The sequence below is a fragment of the Cucurbita maxima genome, unplaced genomic scaffold, assembly GCF_002738345.1.
Source record: "Cucurbita maxima cultivar Rimu unplaced genomic scaffold, Cmax_1.0 Cma_Scf00032, whole genome shotgun sequence".
NCBI lineage: Eukaryota > Viridiplantae > Streptophyta > Magnoliopsida > Cucurbitales > Cucurbitaceae > Cucurbita > Cucurbita maxima.
This window is the reverse complement of record NW_019272048.1, coordinates 1370636-1392191: the sequence shown is the minus strand read 5'-3', so window position 1 is coordinate 1392191 and position 21556 is coordinate 1370636. Positions and strand designations below refer to the sequence as shown.

At 35.5% G+C, this 21556-nt stretch overlaps 3 protein-coding genes across 4 annotated transcripts; 1 reads left to right on the top strand and 2 right to left on the bottom strand.

Annotated features, from left to right (window-relative positions):
• Nucleotides 1-282: 282 nt before the first annotated feature.
• Nucleotides 283-2538, bottom strand: LOC111466816 (pentatricopeptide repeat-containing protein At1g31920). The gene has a single exon (XM_023111446.1). It carries the CDS (start codon nt 2161-2163, stop codon nt 346-348), a length of 1818 nt encoding a protein of 605 aa, XP_022967214.1. The 5' UTR covers nt 2164-2538; the 3' UTR covers nt 283-345.
• Nucleotides 2539-5336: 2798 nt separating this feature from the next.
• LOC111466806 lies at nt 5337-13364 on the top strand. Of its 2 annotated transcripts, none has more exons than XM_023111431.1 (12): nt 5337-5755; nt 6437-6475; nt 6959-7077; nt 7537-7592; nt 7713-8065; nt 8854-8922; nt 9597-9679; nt 10283-10624; nt 10694-10800; nt 11598-11755; nt 12431-12624; nt 12718-13364. In XM_023111431.1, the coding sequence occupies exons 1-12, from the start codon at nt 5378-5380 to the stop codon at nt 12983-12985; spliced, it is 2166 nt and encodes a 721-aa protein (XP_022967199.1). In that variant the 5' UTR covers nt 5337-5377; the 3' UTR covers nt 12986-13364. The 2 variants fall into 2 exon arrangements, with proteins under 2 accessions (XP_022967199.1, XP_022967198.1); XM_023111430.1 differs by having other exon boundaries at nt 7537-7616.
• A 262-nt stretch (nt 13365-13626) lies between these two features.
• Nucleotides 13627-19823, bottom strand: LOC111466827 (DEAD-box ATP-dependent RNA helicase 5-like). The gene is made up of 13 exons (XM_023111465.1): nt 19236-19823; nt 19033-19157; nt 18220-18327; nt 17816-17896; nt 16916-16994; nt 16674-16759; nt 16536-16592; nt 16384-16451; nt 15979-16047; nt 15772-15865; nt 14655-14819; nt 14454-14546; nt 13627-13905 (listed from the first exon to the last, which is right to left on the bottom strand). The coding sequence occupies exons 1-13, from the start codon at nt 19720-19722 to the stop codon at nt 13810-13812; spliced, it is 1608 nt and encodes a 535-aa protein (XP_022967233.1). The 5' UTR covers nt 19723-19823; the 3' UTR covers nt 13627-13809.
• Nucleotides 19824-21556: the final 1733 nt, after the last annotated feature.

Sequence of the window (21556 nt, the reverse complement as noted above, 5' to 3'; positions counted from 1 at the left end):
TTTGGTGTCATTCAGAAGCAAAATTAGGTATCATCTTGCTAATGTCATCCATCTGCCTATTATTTGCTTCCTACCATTTCTTCATCTCTTGGTGCTAACTCTTGAGTATTGTTGGGAGGTAGGCCCATGGATTTATAAGTAAAGAATACATCTCCATTGGTATGAGACCTTTTGGAAAAGCCCAAAGCAAAAACCACGAGAGCTTATGCTCAAAGTGGACAATATCATACCACTATAGAGAGTCGTGATTCCTAACACTAGCCTGTTGAGACATTCTAGAGATTCAAAATGAAAATATATGGGAAAGTTTTTCTCCCATAAATCATAGTTGAACAGTTCAGTGATTCACCAGTAATCCCTACACGAGCAGTTTCCATCTTTAAAACGATGGAACCGATTCCGGTCTCTTACAGTAATTTCTCGTTCATAGATCATTGAAATCAGTTTAGTGTATGTATGACAGTCAGTACACATTCTCAGGTTTCTAGTTATCCTTATTGCAGATCCCTGTGAAGTATGAATGAGGGCAAAAGCTATAGCCAACTTTTGGCTATGACCTTTCAATTTCTCTCTCTTTTCTTCTTCATCTACATCAAGCATAACCTGTGATGTATCTGCCATATAGCCTTCAAATCTCAATTGCCATTCCATCTGATGAATCATCTCATAGATTTTACCCGATTTGCAGTTCGATTTATCCTGTGAAACAAATTGGTATACCTTCCTTTTCACCTCCACCAAGCTATACCCTGGTGTCTGGACGAAGCCATCGTCGAACATTTTTGTCCTGATCTTAGCTACATTCTCCCATTGTTGAGCTCTTGCATACATATTAGACAAAACTAGGTAATCGCTAGGATTATGCGAAGACGATCGAAATAGATTCTCTGCAGCTACCTCACCAAGCTTTAAGTTGTCATGAATCTTACAAGCACTTAGAATACTCCGCCAAATTATATCATTCGCTTTTATAGTCATACTTTTCACAAGCTCAAACGCTTCTTCAAGCAAACCAGCTCGTCCCATCAGGTCTACTACGCAGCCATAATGCTGCATTGTTGGTTTAATCCCATACTCGTTCTTCATCCTATTGAAGATATCGAGACCTTCTTCGACAAGGCCGGAATGACTACAAGCGCTAAGCACACCAACATAGATAACGTCATCAGGCTCTAAGCCTTCTTCAACCATTTCTGAGAAGATTCTTAGAGCTTGTCTACCATGTCCATGTAAGCCAAGCCCTGAGATTATGACACTATAGGATAGTTGATTCCTTTTGGTCATGTTCTGGAAGAGACATAATCCTTTCTGAAGCGACCCACATTTCACATACATATCCATTAAGGAAGTCCTAACCGCAACATTTAGTTCAGTTATGTTTCTCAATAGAGCACCATGGGCACATCTTCCTAAATGAAGAGCACCCAAATGGGTGCAAGCAGAGACCACACTGACTAATATACTTTCCTCAGCCCTCCAACATCCTTCTCTACTCATATCCTCAAACAACATCAAACATTCCCTCCACAACCCAACACTAGCATGAGCTGCAATTATAGCACTCCAAGAAGCCACACTCTTTTCCTCCATACGTCGAAAAACAGCACAAGACAGTTCGATATCCCCACATTTCCCATACATATTGATTAAGCTATTCTGTACAAATAGATCATCTTCCAAACCTAGCTTGAATACATGACCATGAATCTGCATCCCTTCCTCGATTGCTGCTAACCGAGCACAAGCCTTGAGAACTATCGGGTACGTGAAGTTGTCGGGTTCTACTTCTCTTTGAAACATATCGGCATACAGATTTAGAGCACTCTCAAAGTTCATGTTGTTAACATAGCCTCTGATCATTGTGTTGAAATGAAATGTGGTAGGTTCATCTAGCTCTTGGAAAATGGAGCAGGCATAGTCCATGCTGCTCCAATCTGAGAACGCACAAGTGCTCAAAAGACTGCTTGAGCAGAAAGAATCCCAGAAAAGACCCAACTTCAGAATTTGAACATGAACTTGTTTGAATTCTTCTAAGCTCTTGCATTTTTTTAGAAGGCACAAACATTCCTGCTCCTTCTGCTTCAAACTCGAATCTAAACTTTGTGGCAAGTCTTTAGAGGGCAATAAATGATGGTTGTGGTTAAGGACTGATGTCCCCATCATCCTCTTGTCCTCACCATTTTAGAAATCTACACAAAGGCACTGCAAAATAAATGCTATGCTTACCATTCTCTGAAAAGACTCCGGAATCATAATAGGTGCCTACGGACAAGGCTAACGGTCTCTCGTGTGCGTCGAGAGACGTTGAAACCGATGGAAACAAGCTTTGTTTAACTCGGAATTCGATAGTTTCTGAAGTCTTGATGGGATTTGAGTAAAGGGTAGGAGCTTGTTTGTTTGAGGAGTGAGAGGAGAGAATTGGGGGCTGTGAATCTCATCCATGAAATATGAGGAGAGAATTTGAGCCAGAAGAAAATGGAAGCGTGAGATTATGGGAGATGGGGATTGTGGATAGGATAATGTGTTGGAAGGGGTTGGCCTTTTTGGGATATTTCTCTTCTATTTCAACCTCTTATATTTTGCCAAGTCAGCAAGTGGGTCAGCTTTATATGTTATGGATTCATGTGGCGTGGGGCCTTTGCTTTATGGGTGGTTCAAGGACCTCTATTATTATTTATTTATGCTTCTCCATTTAAATATTGAAGAAAAAAAAAATGCATTTTCAAAATTAGATATGTCGGAGATTTTATTTATTTATTTATTATTATTATTATTTTTACAGAAAAGTACATCCTAACTATGAACAAAGTAGGTTGCGACTCTCACGTTGCGACAAGAGAAGCGGCGACCCTTAAGTGGCGCTCATCCGGCCACGCGAGTGCCTAAACGAGTGCCCACACAGAGTGGGCATTGAAGACAAGTCGATGCATAAGCAAGATAAAGACATTGAATAGACAAGAGTGACAGAGATAGACTTGTTGAAGGGTCGAGTAGGGTCCTGGACCTTAACCTCGAAAGTCGGGTTTTCATAAGGAATTTGGGCATGCGGTTCTAGAGTTAAAGTTTGTCCATATGAAATATGAATACTCGCTAAATTTGGTGTCAATCGGACCTTGGACGAACGCTCCATGACATCGTATGACCATTCGCCAAAATCACGTCTATGCGTGGAGTATTGAAAATGACTTAAAATGTATATAAGGGGGAGACATGGTGTCAGCTCTCCACCACCCCTGGGCCTTGTGGTCTAAGCAAGCTACCATGTGGCACATGCGCGTGTCATAGTGAGAGCGAGCGTCTCGTACGACTTCCTTTGAAATGAATTTTTCAAGGACAGTATTGGGCGGCATGGGTGTATCGGTATTGCACCACTACCCACGTGTCGGAGGTTGATATATGCACCCACTATCCAGTACAATATCCATAAACGACATGGCATGGGCTCAAGAGGGCAAATGCCTCGATAGAATCCGAATGGATGGATGAAGCGACACGTGGGCCCATTCTCGATGACATGTTCAAATGAGTTGTGATGGCTGACGACACCCAAGACTTGGGATGACATCAAGACATATGGGTCATGTCGATTGAGGACCAAGATGATAAGATAAGATGCGATGTTGTATTGAGAGACCATGACCCAAGTAGAGACAAGGTTGAGCCTAATGACCTGGCTTAGTGCAGAGGCAAGTTGGTTGTGTCGCAGATGATTGAACATGTACGCGTAGATGGCGTGTGTGGTCGAACAAGCTTTAATTTTGCACAAACGATGTTCGATTGATGAAGACAAACCTCGTCTAAAGTCCGATGAAGCTATAAAGTCGAGGCAAAAAGTATATATGGAACTTAATTCCTTTTAAAGGCTGGTCGTGAGTGTGTCAAGATCACGACGTCGTACGGTTGAAAAAATGGGACCGTAACACTTAGCAGGACTAATAGACTACTTGGGGTTCAATTCCAAAAGTCTGGGTTTAGTTTTGTAAGCATTGATTATTGTTTTTAGATTTTATTTTAAAAAGAAAAATACTATTGCAGCTTATGATATGGGTATAAAATTTTGCAGGGGTAAATTATAATATATATCATTTTTATTTAAAAGTTACTATCAGAGATTGAGAATGATTTAATCATGTTAATTTTTAAAAATGTATTTTTCTTTATGATATATTTATATTTATTTTATATTTATTTAATTTATAATTATTTATTTTTCAACCCTTTCTATTATTATTATTATTATTATTTTTACTATTTGAAGGATAATTTTTCAAAATATATATTAATATTGAGTTGCAATAAATAGGTTGCTACTAATTATCATTTTATTTTTATTAAAAATAAAAGTTTAAATAAATAACTCGAAGAATCGAATGGATAGGGTTGAATTATCATTTATCAATAGTTATTTGAGTTGAAAAAGTTTACAACTCGAACAATTTGACTAGGTTTATGTCTCAATTCGACCTGACCCAACCCACGAATCTAACAACTAAAGATTGGGCTGCCACTATCGATGGGCGTAACAAAAGAAACCAATTAAAAAAAAAAAAAGAAGAAGTACATTATGAGTGTAAGTCATCAAATGATGTGTGCACATATATTCGTACGGATTTGTTCATCTGAAAAATCTTATTAATGGTTTTTATGAGTTGAGTTGGATTGTGTTGTAAAAATCTTTTAAACCAACTCGAAATTTTGGGTTTGTTGAGTTGGTGACGGGAGTAATCTAAATAGAATTATTCAACCTAACCTTTTATTTTCGAGTTGGGTTGTTGAATTGTTTATTTTTTTATTTGAAAAATTATACTTATCTAAAATACATGTTACGTTAATAATTAAAATCTCATAAAAGTTTATGTATCACTAACATCGATTATAAATATTAAATATTCTTAATCTTTTTAAGAGGGGTAAAGTTAGGTGCCCAAATATAAAATAAATGTCAAACAAAGTAAAAATATACTAATAATATAATATTTTTATTTTATTAGTAATGTATATAATAATAAAGTAAAAGAAAATAGCATTGATAAAAACTAATTTTAGAATTTAGTAAAAATGCAAAAACTAAATTTTAAATTTTAAAAAATTAAAATGAATTGAGATTAAAGGAGAGACCAAAATTAAGTTTTAACAAAAAAAAATAATAATAATAATAATTATTTCTCTAAAATAAAAAGATGATTGAATTTTTGACATTTTTGGTTATATATATATATATATATATTAATATGAATAAAATTATATTTTTTCAAATTTTGAAAAAGAAAATAAAATAAGTGAACCGTCCATCAGCCTTTACACAGGGCGGGAGGTCATATATTTAAGGAGCTTCACTTTCCTTAGCATTTTGAGGTAAAGGCACCAAAATCTGAGAATGCGGAGCGAAGACGAAGGGTTCGAAGATTGGGACGCTGATTTCTTGGACCAGCTCATCCAAGTCGAAGAGCTTGCCATCTCCTCCACCGCCAACAATCCGAATCCGATTCAGTGTTCTTCTTCTACCTATTGCCCGCCGCCGCCGCCGCCGGAACCGGAACCGGAACCGGAACCGCAGCATTTGGTGGAAGTGTCTCATGACCGTCTCATTAGTTATTCGCCTCCGCGAGAACTTTCTCAGAGAGCCGCTGGCTCACGTTCTCACGCTATTCGCTCTGCCATTGGCTTGGGCGAATGCGGTCCTTCTTCCTCGGCGAAGGCTCCGTGCTTGCCTTGCCCCGATGCTGCAAAGGAACTTGAAATTTCTAATTTGAAGGTTAGTGGAAGTGTTCGAGGCTATCTGCATCATATTTTTTATGTTAATTTATTGTGGTGTAGTTTTTGAAGGGAGTGTCTGGAAGTTAAGAGCTAGGTATTGAATCGTCTGAGTTGCATTTTCTTTGTTTGGTTCTGCTCTAAATGTCTGAAAAGTTCGGCGTCTTTTTCTACCAGAAGGAGATGTAGAGAATACTGTAAGAGTAAATGAGATATACTTGGATTAGTTTAACAGATCTCTCTGCGTTCATAGTTCTCTGAGTTAGTGCTTATGCGTGGCGAGTTTTTTTACTGCATTGGAGCATTGCATTTGATCAGTTATCCTTTTCAGTTTCTCATTCTTTCCTCAATCAAACACGACAGTTATTGCGAGGAATTATTTGAAATTTTCTCATATGAAGATTTCTCTCTTATTAAGTTCGTTTGATTGATGCAAATGTTAGACATTTTAATATCACAAGGCCTTGTTTCTTCAAAGAACATTTGAAATTTATTTTCCTTTTATCTTTTATTCCAGTGGTGGTCAGAATTTTCATTTCTAATGTTGGTAATGATAAGCCTTAATTACTTATGAAGTTTTATCGAGGTATTTGTATAATCGTGCATAATGAGAAGAGGGTTTTTTTTTTTTTTTTTTTTAAGTTTATCGCAAGTTTTGATGGTTTGTGGTGATTGGTGACAGAGGGAGCTAGGGCGCGTCTCAAAGCAACTTAAGAACCTGGTATGTTCATTTTTTATTTACTTATTGTTATTATTTCTTGTAATCTATTGTATATATGCAATAATAGAATGACCATTTCTCGTTGTCTTTTTTACTTTTCTTAAGAAAAACTATGCGTGATTTTATTCCTTCTTGATGAAAAGAAAAATTAATTAACGATATTTTTAGCCAGCCGTAGGTTACCTTGGCACCTAGACCCCCTAAAACTGATTCTAAAAGGAAGCAAAAAATTTATGTCCAGAGACGAGCTGTTCCATTTGTGATTTTATCTTGTAATTTCAAACAATCGATCATTGATGACTGGTTGCCGTTTGCATGGTTTTCTTGGGAATATATTTTTTTTTTCCTTGATTTGGAAACTAATGTTATATAATTTTACTGAAACTTATTTATTAAGTAGTTTAAGTGCCAACTATTCCCTTTGTAACAATGATATGTACTTAGAATTTCAGGTTTTGTCTAACTAAAAGAACTTGGTTACAGGAACAAGAGTGTATTGAACTCAGGAAGAAAAGAGACAAAAAAGAGGAGCAGCTTAATGTTGTCTTTTCCAATAAAGATAAGCAATATATTGCCCATCATGGTCCAGAAATTACAGAGTTGTGAGTAAAATTTTCATTTTTTTGGGCTGCAGTTTGCCTGTAGTCTCTATTTTGTTAGACAACCCAACGGTTCAAATATCAACAATCACCAACCCTACAATCGAGTACAGAACGATTGTCAATAAGCTCTTCCCCCCTTTTTGTAAAAAAAATCATCAAATTTGGTTTCTTAATTCTACTCGTACAAATGAAGCATCATACTTAGAGAAAATATCTTGGGAACTGCATATGCGGTGGCCATGATACATTTGTACAGTGCTTGTTCTCTAATTATATTGTAGAATACTTGTTGTGCCTAGTTGAATTGACTTTTCTGGAATGTCTTGCTTGGCTAACCTTTGGTCTTAACCTTACCTTGCTGTTCATTAAGCTGAGACCTGGAATGAATTATAGTTCCTTTTGTGCATTTATCTTCTGAAGTTTATAGTTAATTCTTATCCTTCATCATCAATAAATCAGGAGAGTGGCAGGGAAAGATGGTGGGCATCCTGGCATCAAGAGTGAAGATATTTCTTGCGACCTTGGTGGCCCTCACACTGGTAGTTATAAGGATGAGCTAAATATCATTTCCCGTTAATTTTATGGTGCATACTAACTAATTTTTTCCATTACCTTACGTTTTTCGCATCTACAAGTTACTTCTAGGAGTAAAGCCAATGAACAGGGAGAAAAATCCCATAATTCTGTTGGTGAGAGAGCCGACGATAATTCACCTGCTTTTGACAAGCTCTCCAAGAAGTTGCAAGTCTTCTGGGTTCCTGAAAAGGATTCTAAGATGGGACAAAGTTTGGTTTCAGAATTGCTTTTGTCATGTGAAAGAGATTTTCATGTGCTTTATCAGTGCATCGGCACAGAGTTATCCCCTAAATTCTCTGTGAATTCATTGGCTGGTGTTAACTCTTCTGATGTAGCTTTAAAGCATCCTCTGCAGTTTCTTCATGGACTGGAATCTATAAAAGTATCTAACCTCTACACCACCTTGGCCAAGGTATCCCGACAGAATTTATCACTATTTTGTAGCTCCATAGAAAATCCACAAGTTTTCTTTATTAAATATGGTAAGTCGTTTTTTTTTGCCACCAAGTTTTTGTGATCATCAAGAAATGGATTGTTATCATGTTACTGAGGGTAGCTCAAAGTAGGAATTATTGTTTCCAAGCTTTCAATGTGGTGTCTCAAGGACTGGGAGAACTGGCAGAACAATGCTATTTTGTAGTAAAAGTACAAAGAGAGCAGTTAATTCATATGCACTAGCTTCTTTTTCAATCTGTGAAGTGTCATAAATATTTAGTAAGTGGAGGATAACTTTGATGTTTTTGGACTATTGAAGTCCATAATTATCATTACACAGTGTAAATTTCTTTTTTTTTTTTTTTTGAAACCAGGTTTAATAATATCTGCATTTAGTACTATGATAATTAGTACGTGGACAATTATGAAAGTTTCTCAAAAATGTTGTGACATGTTCAGCCAATTTGCTAGCTTGAACGTACAGATGATTCATGTCAAAGTAAGATTGGCTTGTAAGGTTGTTGTGTAGGGCACAGGCTCAGAGGACATTGGATCTACTATTTAGAAACTTCTGAGAACAGAAGTGCCTCTGCATCTTTTATATTTTATTTTTCATTTTTCTAATTGACTTGCTTTTTGCTATAATTTTTTTTAGCAATTCATTTCCTAACCTGATGTTATATTTGTTAGTGTGTTTAAGTAGTCACATTCGCTGTTATTTTAATAAGTTTCTATAATTATTTTCCATCTGTTTGTTGGTTGTAGGTAAGTAATGGAATAGTCAAGATGGAGGCATTGTTTACCCCGTTGATTGATCTCTGTAATCTTGACAACGTGAGTAAGAGTTGAAGTTTTCCTGGTTACTCAAACAAATTGAATAAAGTTAAGATTTGGTTACTTTTGAATCTGCATTAGGACTAACAAAATCATAAAGTGTGGATTTCAAAAGTTTAAACATATGTATCGCGGCGAAGAACACTCGCACCAATAAAGGAGAGGAATGGCTAGCAGACCCATGCCCAAGTTAGTTAGGTCGCAGCAATGATCCTTTTTCTCCCTTTTCTCTCTTCCTCTCTCTATCCTAAACAAGAAATAAAAATCAATAATCAAGGAAAATACAAGAGGGGGAAGGAGCCTCAATCCACTGATTAACCATGGGAAGATTTTTGATAATTATGATCAATTAGATTATATCCGCTACTAGGCAGGGAATGTCTTGTGGTTTCCCTGTTTATGCATTGTTAATCATGTTTCTGAATAGGCTGTTTATGATCACTATTAACTAATACGGTAAATTTGAACGTTGTTATGCATTGTGGTATGGTTACGTCACATTTTCTAAGTTTGTAAGTCATCTATTCATCAAGAAAAAAAAAAAGTAAAGTTTGTCAGGCATCAATATTTCTTGATGTGGAAGTTCGGTTGTCCATTTGAACAAAAAAACATATATTCTTGCTGCACTATTCCTTCTCTGTTTGAAAATTTTGTTCCTTTTACTTTGGATGCAGGTTGCGATTGTTCATAGGTCTCTGCACATATTGCATATGTTTCTGAAACGCCTGATGTGGTTGGAGAGGAAATCAGAAAGAAGGTACAGTGCATTCTACTTTGCAACAGATATATATTTTAAATCCCTTGAAGCTTATTATTAATGTGGGAGCAGAAATTTTCTACTGTCAAATTTTCCAGCGTAATTCCAAATTGCTTGCCAATCAAGTGTTAATATTTTGACTTTATTCTACTCCCGAGGTTCCTTGCGGATTGATTATTTAGAAAAAAAAAGACAAAAAATTGAAGTGTTGTCCATAGATGTTTGTCAAGTAATTCTATGTACCACCACATTTCTCTTTGGCTGAGCTGGGAGTTTGCCTGTGCTATCAATGATGGCACTTAACTTAGATGAATTTGTATTTCTGGCATATTTTAACCCCATGTTAATTTTTATAGTATTTAGTTGGTAGTGGAAAAAATTGAAGTCAACTCTGACTCATATATATTGGTTGGTGGCGTCTATCAATTTAATGCATGTCTATATATGGTTTTATTGTTTCCGATAGTTACTCTTCTGATTTCCTTAATATCATTTAGGATCAAATCCTTCTTGAGTGATGCTGTAGTTTCAATGTTAAGAACTTCCATGTTTCTTTTGGTTCTTATGAACTCTGATTTGATCTTTCCAGTGCAATCTGCTCAGGAAAACAGTCATGATTGGGGGACTTGGCCCTAGGAACAATGTTGTGGATTCTTATGGATCACATAGTGCAGAAGGTGAAGAATTTTCTTTGCTGAACATGGACGAGACATCTACTGGCCACTGTTCTCCAGCTGGCATGGGATTCCCTGGTGCTGAATTGCTTTTCAAGAACAGAAACTTGAATAAGAATATAAATTTAGTTCCTCGAGTAAACTGGGTATCTTTCTTCGAGATGATGCATCGGGTTGCTAAAACACATAGTGCAGAATGTGCGAGACTTGAGGCAGTTTCGGTCATGAATTTGATTCTGATGAGAAATAATACTTATTTGGAGAGGGAGAAGTAAGTTTGTGCTTTCTTAGTCTATATTTCAATGTTTCAAATCAGAAACGACTCACATTACTGTTACAGATTTGGTCAGGCACTTCTGTTTGATAGTGTAGTGGAGTTTATCAGAAAGGAATCCGGTTCAGCTATACAAAAGCATGCTGTACGCCTTCTATTCCTGATACTAAACTGTAAGGCTTAATAATTTCAGTTCATTGTCTTAAAAGATTTTTTTTTTTTCTTTTTTGACTTTGCAAGGTTATGACAATTCTAAAAATTATTTAAGTTTTAAATTAGGGAAAGCTATTTTCTTTTCATTCTTCTAGACTTCAAATTTCTGAGTGTATTTCATTCAAACTTTAAATTTTGGATGAATTTTTTATTTAGTGGATACATGTTATGTTGAGGATTGTTGAGGTTATGTCGAGCGTCTATTAAGGGAAGATTATTCGAGGGCTACATAGGTCTAAAGAAAGGTTATATAGTGTACTTTGTTCGAGAGGAGGATTGTTGAGGATTGTTGGGAGAGAGTCCCACATTGGTTAATGAAGGGGGATGATCATGAGTTTATAAGTAAGGAATACATCTCCATTGGTATGAGACATTTTGGGAAACTAAAAGCAAAGCTATGAGAGATTATACTCAAAGTGGACAATATCATACCATTGCAAGGGTCGTGGTTCTCAACAGGTTATTAGTTCTTTTTAGTCTTCTCTTGACATATTCCTAGACTGAATGAATGACACGGAACTTTGGAACTGGATCTGGCGTTTGTTTCGAATTATTCAAGCGAGAAACTGTAAATGCTTGCATTCTGGTCATAGTTAGCGCCAAAACCTGGGCACCTCAAGCATTACGGCTGACTTTAGAAGGCTGCTTGTAGCCTTTTTTTTTTTTTTGAACTTTTAATCGTAGGTCTTATTGCAGTATTTACTTGAACTGGATTTTCTGTTTATGTCCTTCACTTTCTAATAATGTTTGCTTTTAGGTCCCACGTTTTTTGTTGCATTCTGTTCTGGTTGCAAAGAAGCAGAAGCTGCTGATGCTGCAGAGGAAAATGGGAGATGTGCAGGAGGTTTCCAGAAATTCAGAACCATCCTTCATGGCTTGACAGATTGTCTTACATGTCTTGGAAATGGTATTCAGGTAAGCATCATTAGGGATTTTTCATCTCCTCCTCTCTTCTTTTCAATACCCCACCCAATCATAATGAATAGTAAAAAATTGAGGATTATTACTTGATCCTGTGATGTTGGTACTCAAGAAACCTGAGAATTGGAGCCTTACCACTTAGCTTTAGTGTTCGATTTCTCTTGCCATGAAACTGAGGTTGATGAGAAAATTATTGTGGGCGAGTATTAAAGGAGGCAACTGGTGAAATTTTCAAAATTTTCAATTGTAAGACTGTAACAGCCCAAGCCCACCTCTATCACGTAATGTCTTCTTTGGGCTTTCCCTTTCGAATTTTCCCTCAAGGTTTTTAAAACGCGTTTGTTAGGGAAAGGTTTCTACACCCTAATAAAGAATGTTTCGTTCTCCTCCGCAACCGATGTGAGATCTCACAAAGACTTTTGTGAATGGAAGAAATTTCTTTTGTTTAGAGACAGGAGACCTTCTCTATTTTCTAACCTGTTTCAATTCAATTTTTACTATTCCTGCTTTGTAGCCAAGAGGGTCAATGTTTGGAGACGTGCCCCATTATCGACTGTATGTCATCAGGGCTAGACAGTCTAGATTTATTGTTCCATCTAATTCAAATTGTTGTAAATTTTATAATTCATCCACGTCTTTGATGTAAGGTATTATACTTTGTACTTGCAGGAGTTAAAACTTCGAAGAAACACCGTTCTTTTGCTTGCATTTCTGTCATCATCCGGGAAAGCGGGCTTCGAAATTCTCGTAAGCAACACGCTACATAAGGACTCAAATTTTCTCACGTTGATTCTTCAAGCTGTGGTTTCAGAAGTCGAGCAAGAAAAAAGAGTTTCCGAGGCAGTAGAAACTCTCGAGGAAAGGTAATTGATGAGATTCCACAACTTTTCCTTTCCCTCGTTTCATAATTTTCTCATAAAAATCATGCATATTTTTCTTGGAATGTCATTACCCAGGGCCTTGCTTTTACGGGAAGTGCTTATACTTCTAAATAGGCTTGCATCTCATTCGGTATACTCGGCCACGGTCTTGCGTGTGTTGACAAGCAGCAGAGATATGGCCAGCCTCACCATTGATGTAACGAACAAGCTGTCCAGAAAAAACAACAGAAATTGCCAGTTTGACGGCAAGAAAAGAAAGATGAGGGAATCTGAAGTTGTGGACTTGGCCCAGGTATTTAGGAAAAGAGTTCTTACATATTTGGGAAACAGCATAATACTATAAACCACTTTTCATGCTTGGAAGAACACTCCCTCATTGGCTTGAAGTTTTGTCATCCCATTAGCATAGTTGGGAAATTTTGTAGTTTTAAAGCCTTGTGTATATTCTTCAAGAAGAAAGGAAAAATGGTACAAAGATAGAGCTTTCTCTGCGTCGGGCACCGTAACTTGGCTGCAATCGTTGGAATTGGTTGGTCACTTGCTTGAATCTGATTTTTCTCTCTCTGTCGAATTTCGTTTTTGCTAGAGAGATTTGTTTTCTTTGAAAGATTCTTGTCAGTTCTCAAGGCTCATGTGGGGGTAATTTTTTTTGTTGCCAGTGTTTTCGGAATATAGAGGATTATCATCTGCTTCACTTCAAGTGAAAAAAATTACTGAGAAATGGTTGTCACATGCTTTTGAAGGCATTCCTTTTTTTTTTTTTTCCCTTCTTTTCAACAATACGACAGTGGCTATCACAGAAAATTCATTTTGGACATGAAATCAAATAATTTAGGCTCTTCATCAAGAAATTTCTTTAAATGTTTTGTAAGTGATTTTGAGTTTAATTATAAATCACCTAAAATGATTTTCAATGGATTGGCATGGTATAAAATTAAGCTTTTAATTGATACAAATTTATTGCATTTTAGTTGGATCAACGTATTCCCCAAAACTGAAATGGCATACAATTGCATTGATCATTCATCACTATTTTCTTCCAAACCTCATTGATCAATACATCAATGAAGCTCACAATATCAAAATTTTGTAATTAAATAGAAAATGCATACTTTTCAATTCTAAATTCAAGAAAAAAACAAACAAAAATAAAAGCTATTTTGCTAATCAGTCTTCATCGTCGGAATCATTGAATGTAATCTTCGTGGACTTGGGGGCATCTGCCGTAATTTCCTTGAAGTGCGCTCCATAGAGCTTAGATTCCTGCAGTGAAGCATTAACATCTCCATTAATTAATGTACTGTACAAGTATTATTCAATATATATATACACTCACACATGAGAGAACATGCCGGAAAATCACTAAAGCGAACAGTTGCCGATATCAAAATCATTTGAAAAATGTAACCATGAATCACTGGCAGCACCTCAATCAGTCACTCTTTCTTCGTGAGCAGAAAGTGACATTTTAACATGCAAATCTTACAAAAAAGATCTACCTACTCCAACATTCAACCACATATTAACGAAAAAAAATAAAAAGGGGTTAAATTACAAATTGTGTGTCAAAAGTATCTAATAAATCATTCCAACTTAAAACTTTATGTATAATAATAAGTCCTCTAGAAATTAAGCGATTATACAATATCAAAATTTATGTTCAATAAAACTATTCAACTGAATTATAAAAAATATCAAAGTTAAAGAGGACTCGATTTAGACTATCCAAAGTACATAAAAAAAAATAGTTTAACCCAACAAAAACCATGAACAGGATACTTGATTTGAGTTCGCGGACAAGAATAATGTACCTTTTTCTTCACATGAGTTCCGAATTTTATAAGTGCATCAGGTACAACTTGCTTAGCTTCACGGAGAACATTTACCAGCTCCCCAGCAAGTCCCTAAAAGAAAGGCAACACAGGTTAAAGGAATTTGAATAGGCCAAATTATTTTATTCCATTTAAAAAGGGGCGTAACATATATATATATATATATATAGCCAAGATAACCTTGTTTTGTTGCATGAAGAATGTGTGAGCAACACCCTTTTTACCAGCCCGTCCAGTCCTCCCAATTCTATGGACATAATCTTCCGTTGTGAGAGGAAAGCTATAGTTTATTACTACTTCTACATCCGGAATATCCAAACCTCGAGCGGCTACATCAGTAGCTATCTATAATTACAAGAAAATATACATTTTAGCAACCCATAATTAACTATTATAATAAAAATGAAATTTGTATTTGTAGAGGGCATTGAATATTCCTGCCACAACAGAAAGCAGTGTAACATGAAGAATATATACTTCTACTGTCACTATAAATTACAAACAACAGGTACTTCACCATTTGGCTTTTACAATTTCAATTTTTTTTGCAGCTGAGCATAATGGTGTTGCAAGATATTAGTACAATCACAATGAATCAGGTTGAAAAGACACAAAACAGATACGACCACAAGTGATAAGGATCACGGTGTTCCAAATGTTCCAACTAGACCTATTACACGATCCAAGGCTAATAAGATTCAACAAGCATTCATTCTTCATCTACAAAATTGGATAGTCTCGGTTCAACCATTCTTTCATGTGTTACAAGTTGATTCGATTGAGTAAGGACCATTTGGAGCTTTGAAAGTGAATATTTGAACGGTTGAAGGCTGGATGAAGTTGCTATAAATTGTGTTAGAAAACTTTATTTATTATTTTAATTTCATAATTTCTTGTGATGGGCAGAAGGGTGGAAGTTACTTGGAAGTTACTTGTCAAAGTGGCTATAACTTTTTTTTTTTTTTTTTTGTGGAGATTTAAAGGGAGTGGGAGTAAATTATGGCCACTAACTTCTTTAGTGTACATTTGAAGAGTGACTCAATTTAGAGCAAGATTCCAAGTGTTAATTTCTTTGATTTAAGAGTTTTTGCCTCAACAAAATCTTGGATCATTGGGCTGAAGAGTAGGGTTGCCTTATCAAGAAGGTTAATTCATATAAATGTATACCAATAAGCCAAAAAAAAAAAAAAAACAATCTAAAAAAAAGTGAACCATAATGAGAACAAATTTAAGAGCCTTGTGACAATATCAAAATAGCCAGAAACAGTCGAAGGAACGACTATTTGCAAATGCATACCATTAATGGAGAGCTTCCGCTTTTAAATAATGACAGTGCTTTTGTTCGTTCAGTTTGTGCTTTGTCACCGTGTATAGAAACAGCCTTCCAACCCCTAGAGAATAATAACAGGCAGAAAGAGAGAGATCATTCATTAAAAAGTAAAAATAATGTCCTGAATCTAGAGAAGAGCCAAAATTATTCCAACATACTACGATGTGATATTACCTTCTCTGAAGCATGTTTTCAACTCGTGAAGCTTCATTCTTGTACAAGACAAAAACTAATACTCTGTTCCTGAAAAGAAAATAACTCATTAATGCCAAACAATTATTCTCCAATGCTCATGTATAATGTGTGGGGAAATGTATGGGAAATGTGGGGAATCAAATAATTGGGTGTTTGAAAATAAAATATCTCCCCTCTTCAGAGTGCTTGTTTACAATTGGGTTGAAAGATTCCCCTGTTTATTATTTTTACGAGTTTACAACCCCTAGCCACTCACCCTCCTCCCATGAAAAACTGTCTAACAGTGAGATTAAACAACAAATACAAATGTCTAACACGAACCAATGTAATAGAATAACAAATCATTAATCAGAATAATTGCATATTCTTAAAAGGAGTAAATACCTTTGAGATTTATGGTATTTTTCAAGCAGAGCCACTAAACGATTATCACGTGATCGATCATCCAAAACCTATCCATGTCATTGATTAACGATTATTAACTCTATTTATCTCAATTTAGATGCCCAAATCTCATCTGGATACGACAGATATACCTCAACTATTTGCATGACATCATGATTGGCAGCCAAATCCTCTGAACCTACAACAACCTGTCATAAAATACTTGCTCCTTAAAAAGTTAAAAGAATAAAAAATTAGGATATAATTGAGTACTTTCAAAATGTGCACACCTTTACTGGGTCAGGATCCATGAATTCTTGAGCCAATTGATTAACTTGTAGAGGCCATGTAGCACTAAACATAACCATCTGGCGTTCTGCAAAAGAATTAAGTTTAATATGAGAGCATAACACCACAAATTTTCAGACTTGTAGAGGCAAACTTAAGATATAACAGTCATTAAGAAGTGTGAGAGAATGATTGAGCAAAAAGTATAACAAAGACAGTGCAAATGAAGATCAAATATCTCAACCTTTACAAGTCTGGCTTAATATAAAGCGCACTTCTGGTTCAAATCCCATGTCCAACATTCGATCTGCTTCATCAAGGACCTACAAGAAGTTAAGCTGTCTTATTAATAGGCTTACATAACAGAATTGGTAAAAGAATTATCACCGAACCAACAGCAAGATAATAGAATGGACCTAACAAAATATATTATCACTAATCAGTATTCTCTTTCAAAGTCATTTTGTAAAATAAAAAAATAATAATAATTAAAGATTGCATCCGCATTGTTCATAGCTGCTCAATGTCCTTAAGATGCACCCTTGATTTTTTTTTTTTATTTATTTATAAAAAAAGCACACCCAATTTGTAATCAACTCGAGTGGGTTTATGCAACACAGGGTTTGGAATTTTTATAGCTCTTTTTACTAAAAGTTTTTTCAGCTTTCATGGATAGAAATTGAAATACAAAAATAAGTAAAAAGGGCCTAAAAAGACAGCCCAGCAAAAGAAGCCTCATATCTAACGATACAAAAAGGGCTCCAATCCAAAATAACAAGACCAGAGTTTAAGAACAAAGCTCATTAAAATTCTGAGTCCCAAAGAGAGGCATAAATTCTAACATTCCACCATATAGTTCACAGATTCCCATATAGATGCATCATATATGATTAGCAATCCTACCCCGTGCTTCAATACTTCAATATTTAATGACACACAACTATGTTAATTCCATGCTGTAATGCATATTTTTTCTACATGAACACCTTGCACCCAACATAAACGCACAAAATGACAAATAGAGAAACATAAAGCCCGAAAAAGAGATAGACATCAATAGATTCAACTCAAAGTGACCATTTATCAGCTAAGATTAAGAAAATACAGGTTCTCATATGAATGGTACCAAAGATTAGTCACATACCACAAAGGACACTTCTGAGAGTCTGCAGACCTCCATTTCCATCAAATCCTTTAACCGTCCAGGAGTTCCAATCACAATGTCCTGAGTGTAAGAACATAAATGTGTGATTTTCAGGGGGTACAGACTGTGTGCATTCTTTTCTTTTTTTTGAAAAAAAATGAAAAGAAACAAAGACTTATATTAACCAACATGGGAGGGGGGGAGAGAGAGGGGGAGAAGAGAGAGAGAGACATGAGTGTGCGCGTTTCATATAAATTATAAAGTAAATGGCACCATATTATCATCCAAAATGTGAAACAAGAAAAAAACTCAGTAAAGTAATGAGTGAAATTCCCAACTTGATTGATATCTACAACATCAAGAAAAAAGTCACAAATCACGAAAAGGAGGCAGAAACAACATACAACACCAGATTTAAGACAAGATATTTGGCTGCCTTTGGAGACTCCACCATACAAACAAGTAGACGTCACACCACAAGGTTCTCCGGCATTTTGCAGTACACTTGAAATCTGCCATAGTAAATGAAGCCTATAATTAATCGCAAATCGGAGTGGTAAAACAACAAGATTTATTTAATAAGAAGGCGAACTTTCATTGAAGGAAATGAAATAATGGTAAAACAACAAGATCAACATAAGATGATACTAACATTGCAGCCACAACACATTTACAGTGATCTCAATTCTCATGGACATTGGCTGCTCCATTCCAATACTATTAAAACTCATAAAACTGATAACATCTTATGATAATTACAAGGCTTAGATATTCAATTTAACTTTGCAAATGCAATTAATCTCGAGATCCAGTAACTTAATAATGTTCAGACCCATCCCCATAATAAAGCGAATAGCGTTCCAAGAGGTTCCTATCCGAGTCGACCCCTACCAAGGTTTACATGTCAGCACTCACGTCATAAAACCTTGTCTAATTTCCCATTATTCAGAGGTTATTAGCCAGTTTTCCTTCTCAAACCTAATAGGACACTAACCTACCCCTAAAAGCCACCGTATGTCCTCCATATTTTATAAACTCTTTTCCTGTACTTCCCTTGAGTCAATTTATTCTTAGATAGAAGATGGAACAGAAACTGTATAGCCAAATGACAGACATGACTAATTAAAAACAATAATAATAATTTGACATAGAAGGTTAGATGCAAACTCAGCAGTACAATATTCAATCCAAGTGACTTCCAATTCGTAAGCACATACCTGTTGAGCTAATTCCCTCGTAGGTGATAGAACTAAGCAGAGAGGACTCCGACCCTTCGGCATCTTGCCCTTCCTCTTGTTCAACACATGCATTATACCAGGTACACCAAACGCCAGAGTCTTGCCTGAAACCACGTATAACTAAAAGATCATCCACTGCTTCACAATATACATTATGTTCAACAGCCAAATCCACAAATTACCTGATCCTGTTGCGGCGATTCCAATGAAGTCTCGACCATGCAACAAGAACGGCCAAGCGTGCGACTGAATAGGAGATGGGCTTTTGAAAGTTCGACAGCACTCCAATACTGCATCTGGAAGTCCCGCTTCGACAAACGACTTAAGCGGAACAAACCCTGCCTCCTTCACACCTTTACCAGTGACTACCACGGATCCATCTGTAGAATTTTCGTCTACCTTCGGCTCTTGTTTCTCGTCGGAGGCATTGATGCTTACGTTTTCGTCCTTCGATTTCTTGTGCTTTTTCTTCTTCTTGTGATGCTCTGAATCAGTTCCTTCCTGTACCTTCCTCTTGGGACTAACTTCATTTTCTTCTTGACAACCAGAGTCTTTGTCTCTGTTCTTCTTCCTCTTCTTCTTCTTCTTCTCGGCTCTTGTATCGCATTTTTCGAAAGCTTGGGCCACTGGTTCGCTGACGGTAGCGTCCTCTCTGAGCTTCCCAACCATGGCAGCGTCTGGTAGAACTCGGCTCAGGTGGAGTCGAAGAGAATCAGCGAACGAGAAGCTAATTGTTTGAGGGAGAAATCGGAGGATTTTTAGGGTTTTGACTTTTTGACTTTTAAATATTTATAAGAATATATAATATATTAGGGTATTTTATTTTATTCTTAATGTAAAACGATTTTGTTACATTTAAAATATAATTCTTAATTAAATAACTTATATGCAACCATATGCTAAATTTTACGAGCATTAAAAAAATATATCTGAAAAAAGAATAATTTTTAAAAATATATATATTCAAAATTAGCCTCAACCAATGTTAGATGAACACGACTCTCTACAATGGTATGATATTGAGCATAAACTTTCATGGCTTTGCTTTGAGCTTCCCCAAAAGGTCTCATACCAATGGAGTTGGAGTTAGTATTCTTCACTTATAAACCTATGATTATTCTCTAAATTAGCCGATGTGGGACTTTTATCATCCAACAAAAATAATTAATAAAAATTGAAATAAGAGACAAACACGGCTCTCATGATACAAATTATTTTAGTTGGTCTTCTTTATTATTTATTTATTTATTTATTTTGACTAAATATATTTTCTTTTGGAAAAAAAAAACAGTAAAATATTTGGGGAAAACGTAAAATCAAATTTTAAGAATTGTCCCGTTGTTTGAGAGTGATTTTAGAAATTAAATTATTTATTTGTAAGTGATTTATTAAATTAATTTCTTATTATCCTTTATATTTTACTCACCATTTTTAAAACTATTGGCATATAATGAAAAATAATTTAATTATCATTATTTTTGTCAAAATATTTAAATATAATTTATTTTTGTTGTTTAATTTTATAATAATTTTTAACAAATGTAATTTTATACCGAGTCTTTGAACGAAAAAACAAAAAAAAATGATAAAAATTTACTTAATTAATATATAATAATTATGATGTGAAATTTTTAATTAATTTTAATATTGACGAACGAATTTAATTTTTTTTTTTTTTTTTTACAATAATCCATATAAAATTAACACAAATGACTTAATTTGAATATTAGTATAAATTCTAAGAGTAAAAATGTAAAATCATAAGACTAAAAACCAAATGGGAGGTTGTTCGAGCACTCCATAGACCTCAGGAGAGACTCTATGGTGTACTTTGTTCGAGAGGAGGATTATTGGGAGAGAGTCCCACATTGACTAATTAAGAGAATTATCACATAGTTATAATGAATATATCTCTATTGGTATGAAGCCTTTTGGGGAAACCAAAAACGAAGCCACAGAGTGGACAATATCATACCATTGTGGAGGGTCCTAATTTCTAATCGAAACTCTAAATGTGCTTGCCTTGGAGAAATACTACGTTGGTTGAACTCGTAAGGACAAAACACAAGAACCCAGGTTGAACCGTGAGGAGAATCTTGATATCGATGTCTCCAACGGAGAGTTGTACGTTCAAACTTCCCGTTCTCATCCTCCCTGATTTACAATCAACACAGAGTCATGAAGAGTTATAAAGACACATGCCCTTTTAATTCAAGAATAAATACTTTTGGTTCGGAAGTTATCATACTCACTTGTGAATATATTACTTTAGTTGGATTTAGAGTTCAAATATCACGACTTGTAAGAGGGTCTTACATGCTCGAGATAATACACGTCCATCATAACAGTAACCAACTAATGTGTTACGACCCGTAAAATATTATATTACGTTTTGGGTATGATAAGTTTTAACACACAACCAAATGAAGTTATCTCTATAAAGTCCAAAAGATTGAAAATGAATTGAATTTGATGGGGAAAGCCATTGTATTCTCTCCATCTC

Coding starts and splice junctions, on each gene's coding strand:
- LOC111466816 (XM_023111446.1), bottom strand. CDS start 2,163: ATGATGGGGACATCAGTCCTTAACCACAACCATCATTTATTGCCCTCT.
- LOC111466806 (XM_023111430.1), top strand. CDS start 5,378: ATGCGGAGCGAAGACGAAGGGTTCGAAGATTGGGACGCTGATTTCTTG. Junction 7,617..7,712: donor CCTTGGTGGCCCTCACACTG/GTAGTTATAAGG, acceptor CGCATCTACAAG/TTACTTCTAGGAGTAAAGCC. Junction 8,066..8,853: donor TCTACACCACCTTGGCCAAG/GTATCCCGACAG, acceptor TGTTGGTTGTAG/GTAAGTAATGGAATAGTCAA.
- LOC111466827 (XM_023111465.1), bottom strand. CDS start 19,722: ATGGTTGGGAAGCTCAGAGAGGACGCTACCGTCAGCGAACCAGTGGCC. Junction 15,866..15,978: donor GAAAACATGCTTCAGAGAAG/GTAATATCACAT, acceptor ATTATTCTCTAG/GGGTTGGAAGGCTGTTTCTA. Junction 13,906..14,453: donor GAACTCATGTGAAGAAAAAG/GTACATTATTCT, acceptor GCTTCACTGCAG/GAATCTAAGCTCTATGGAGC.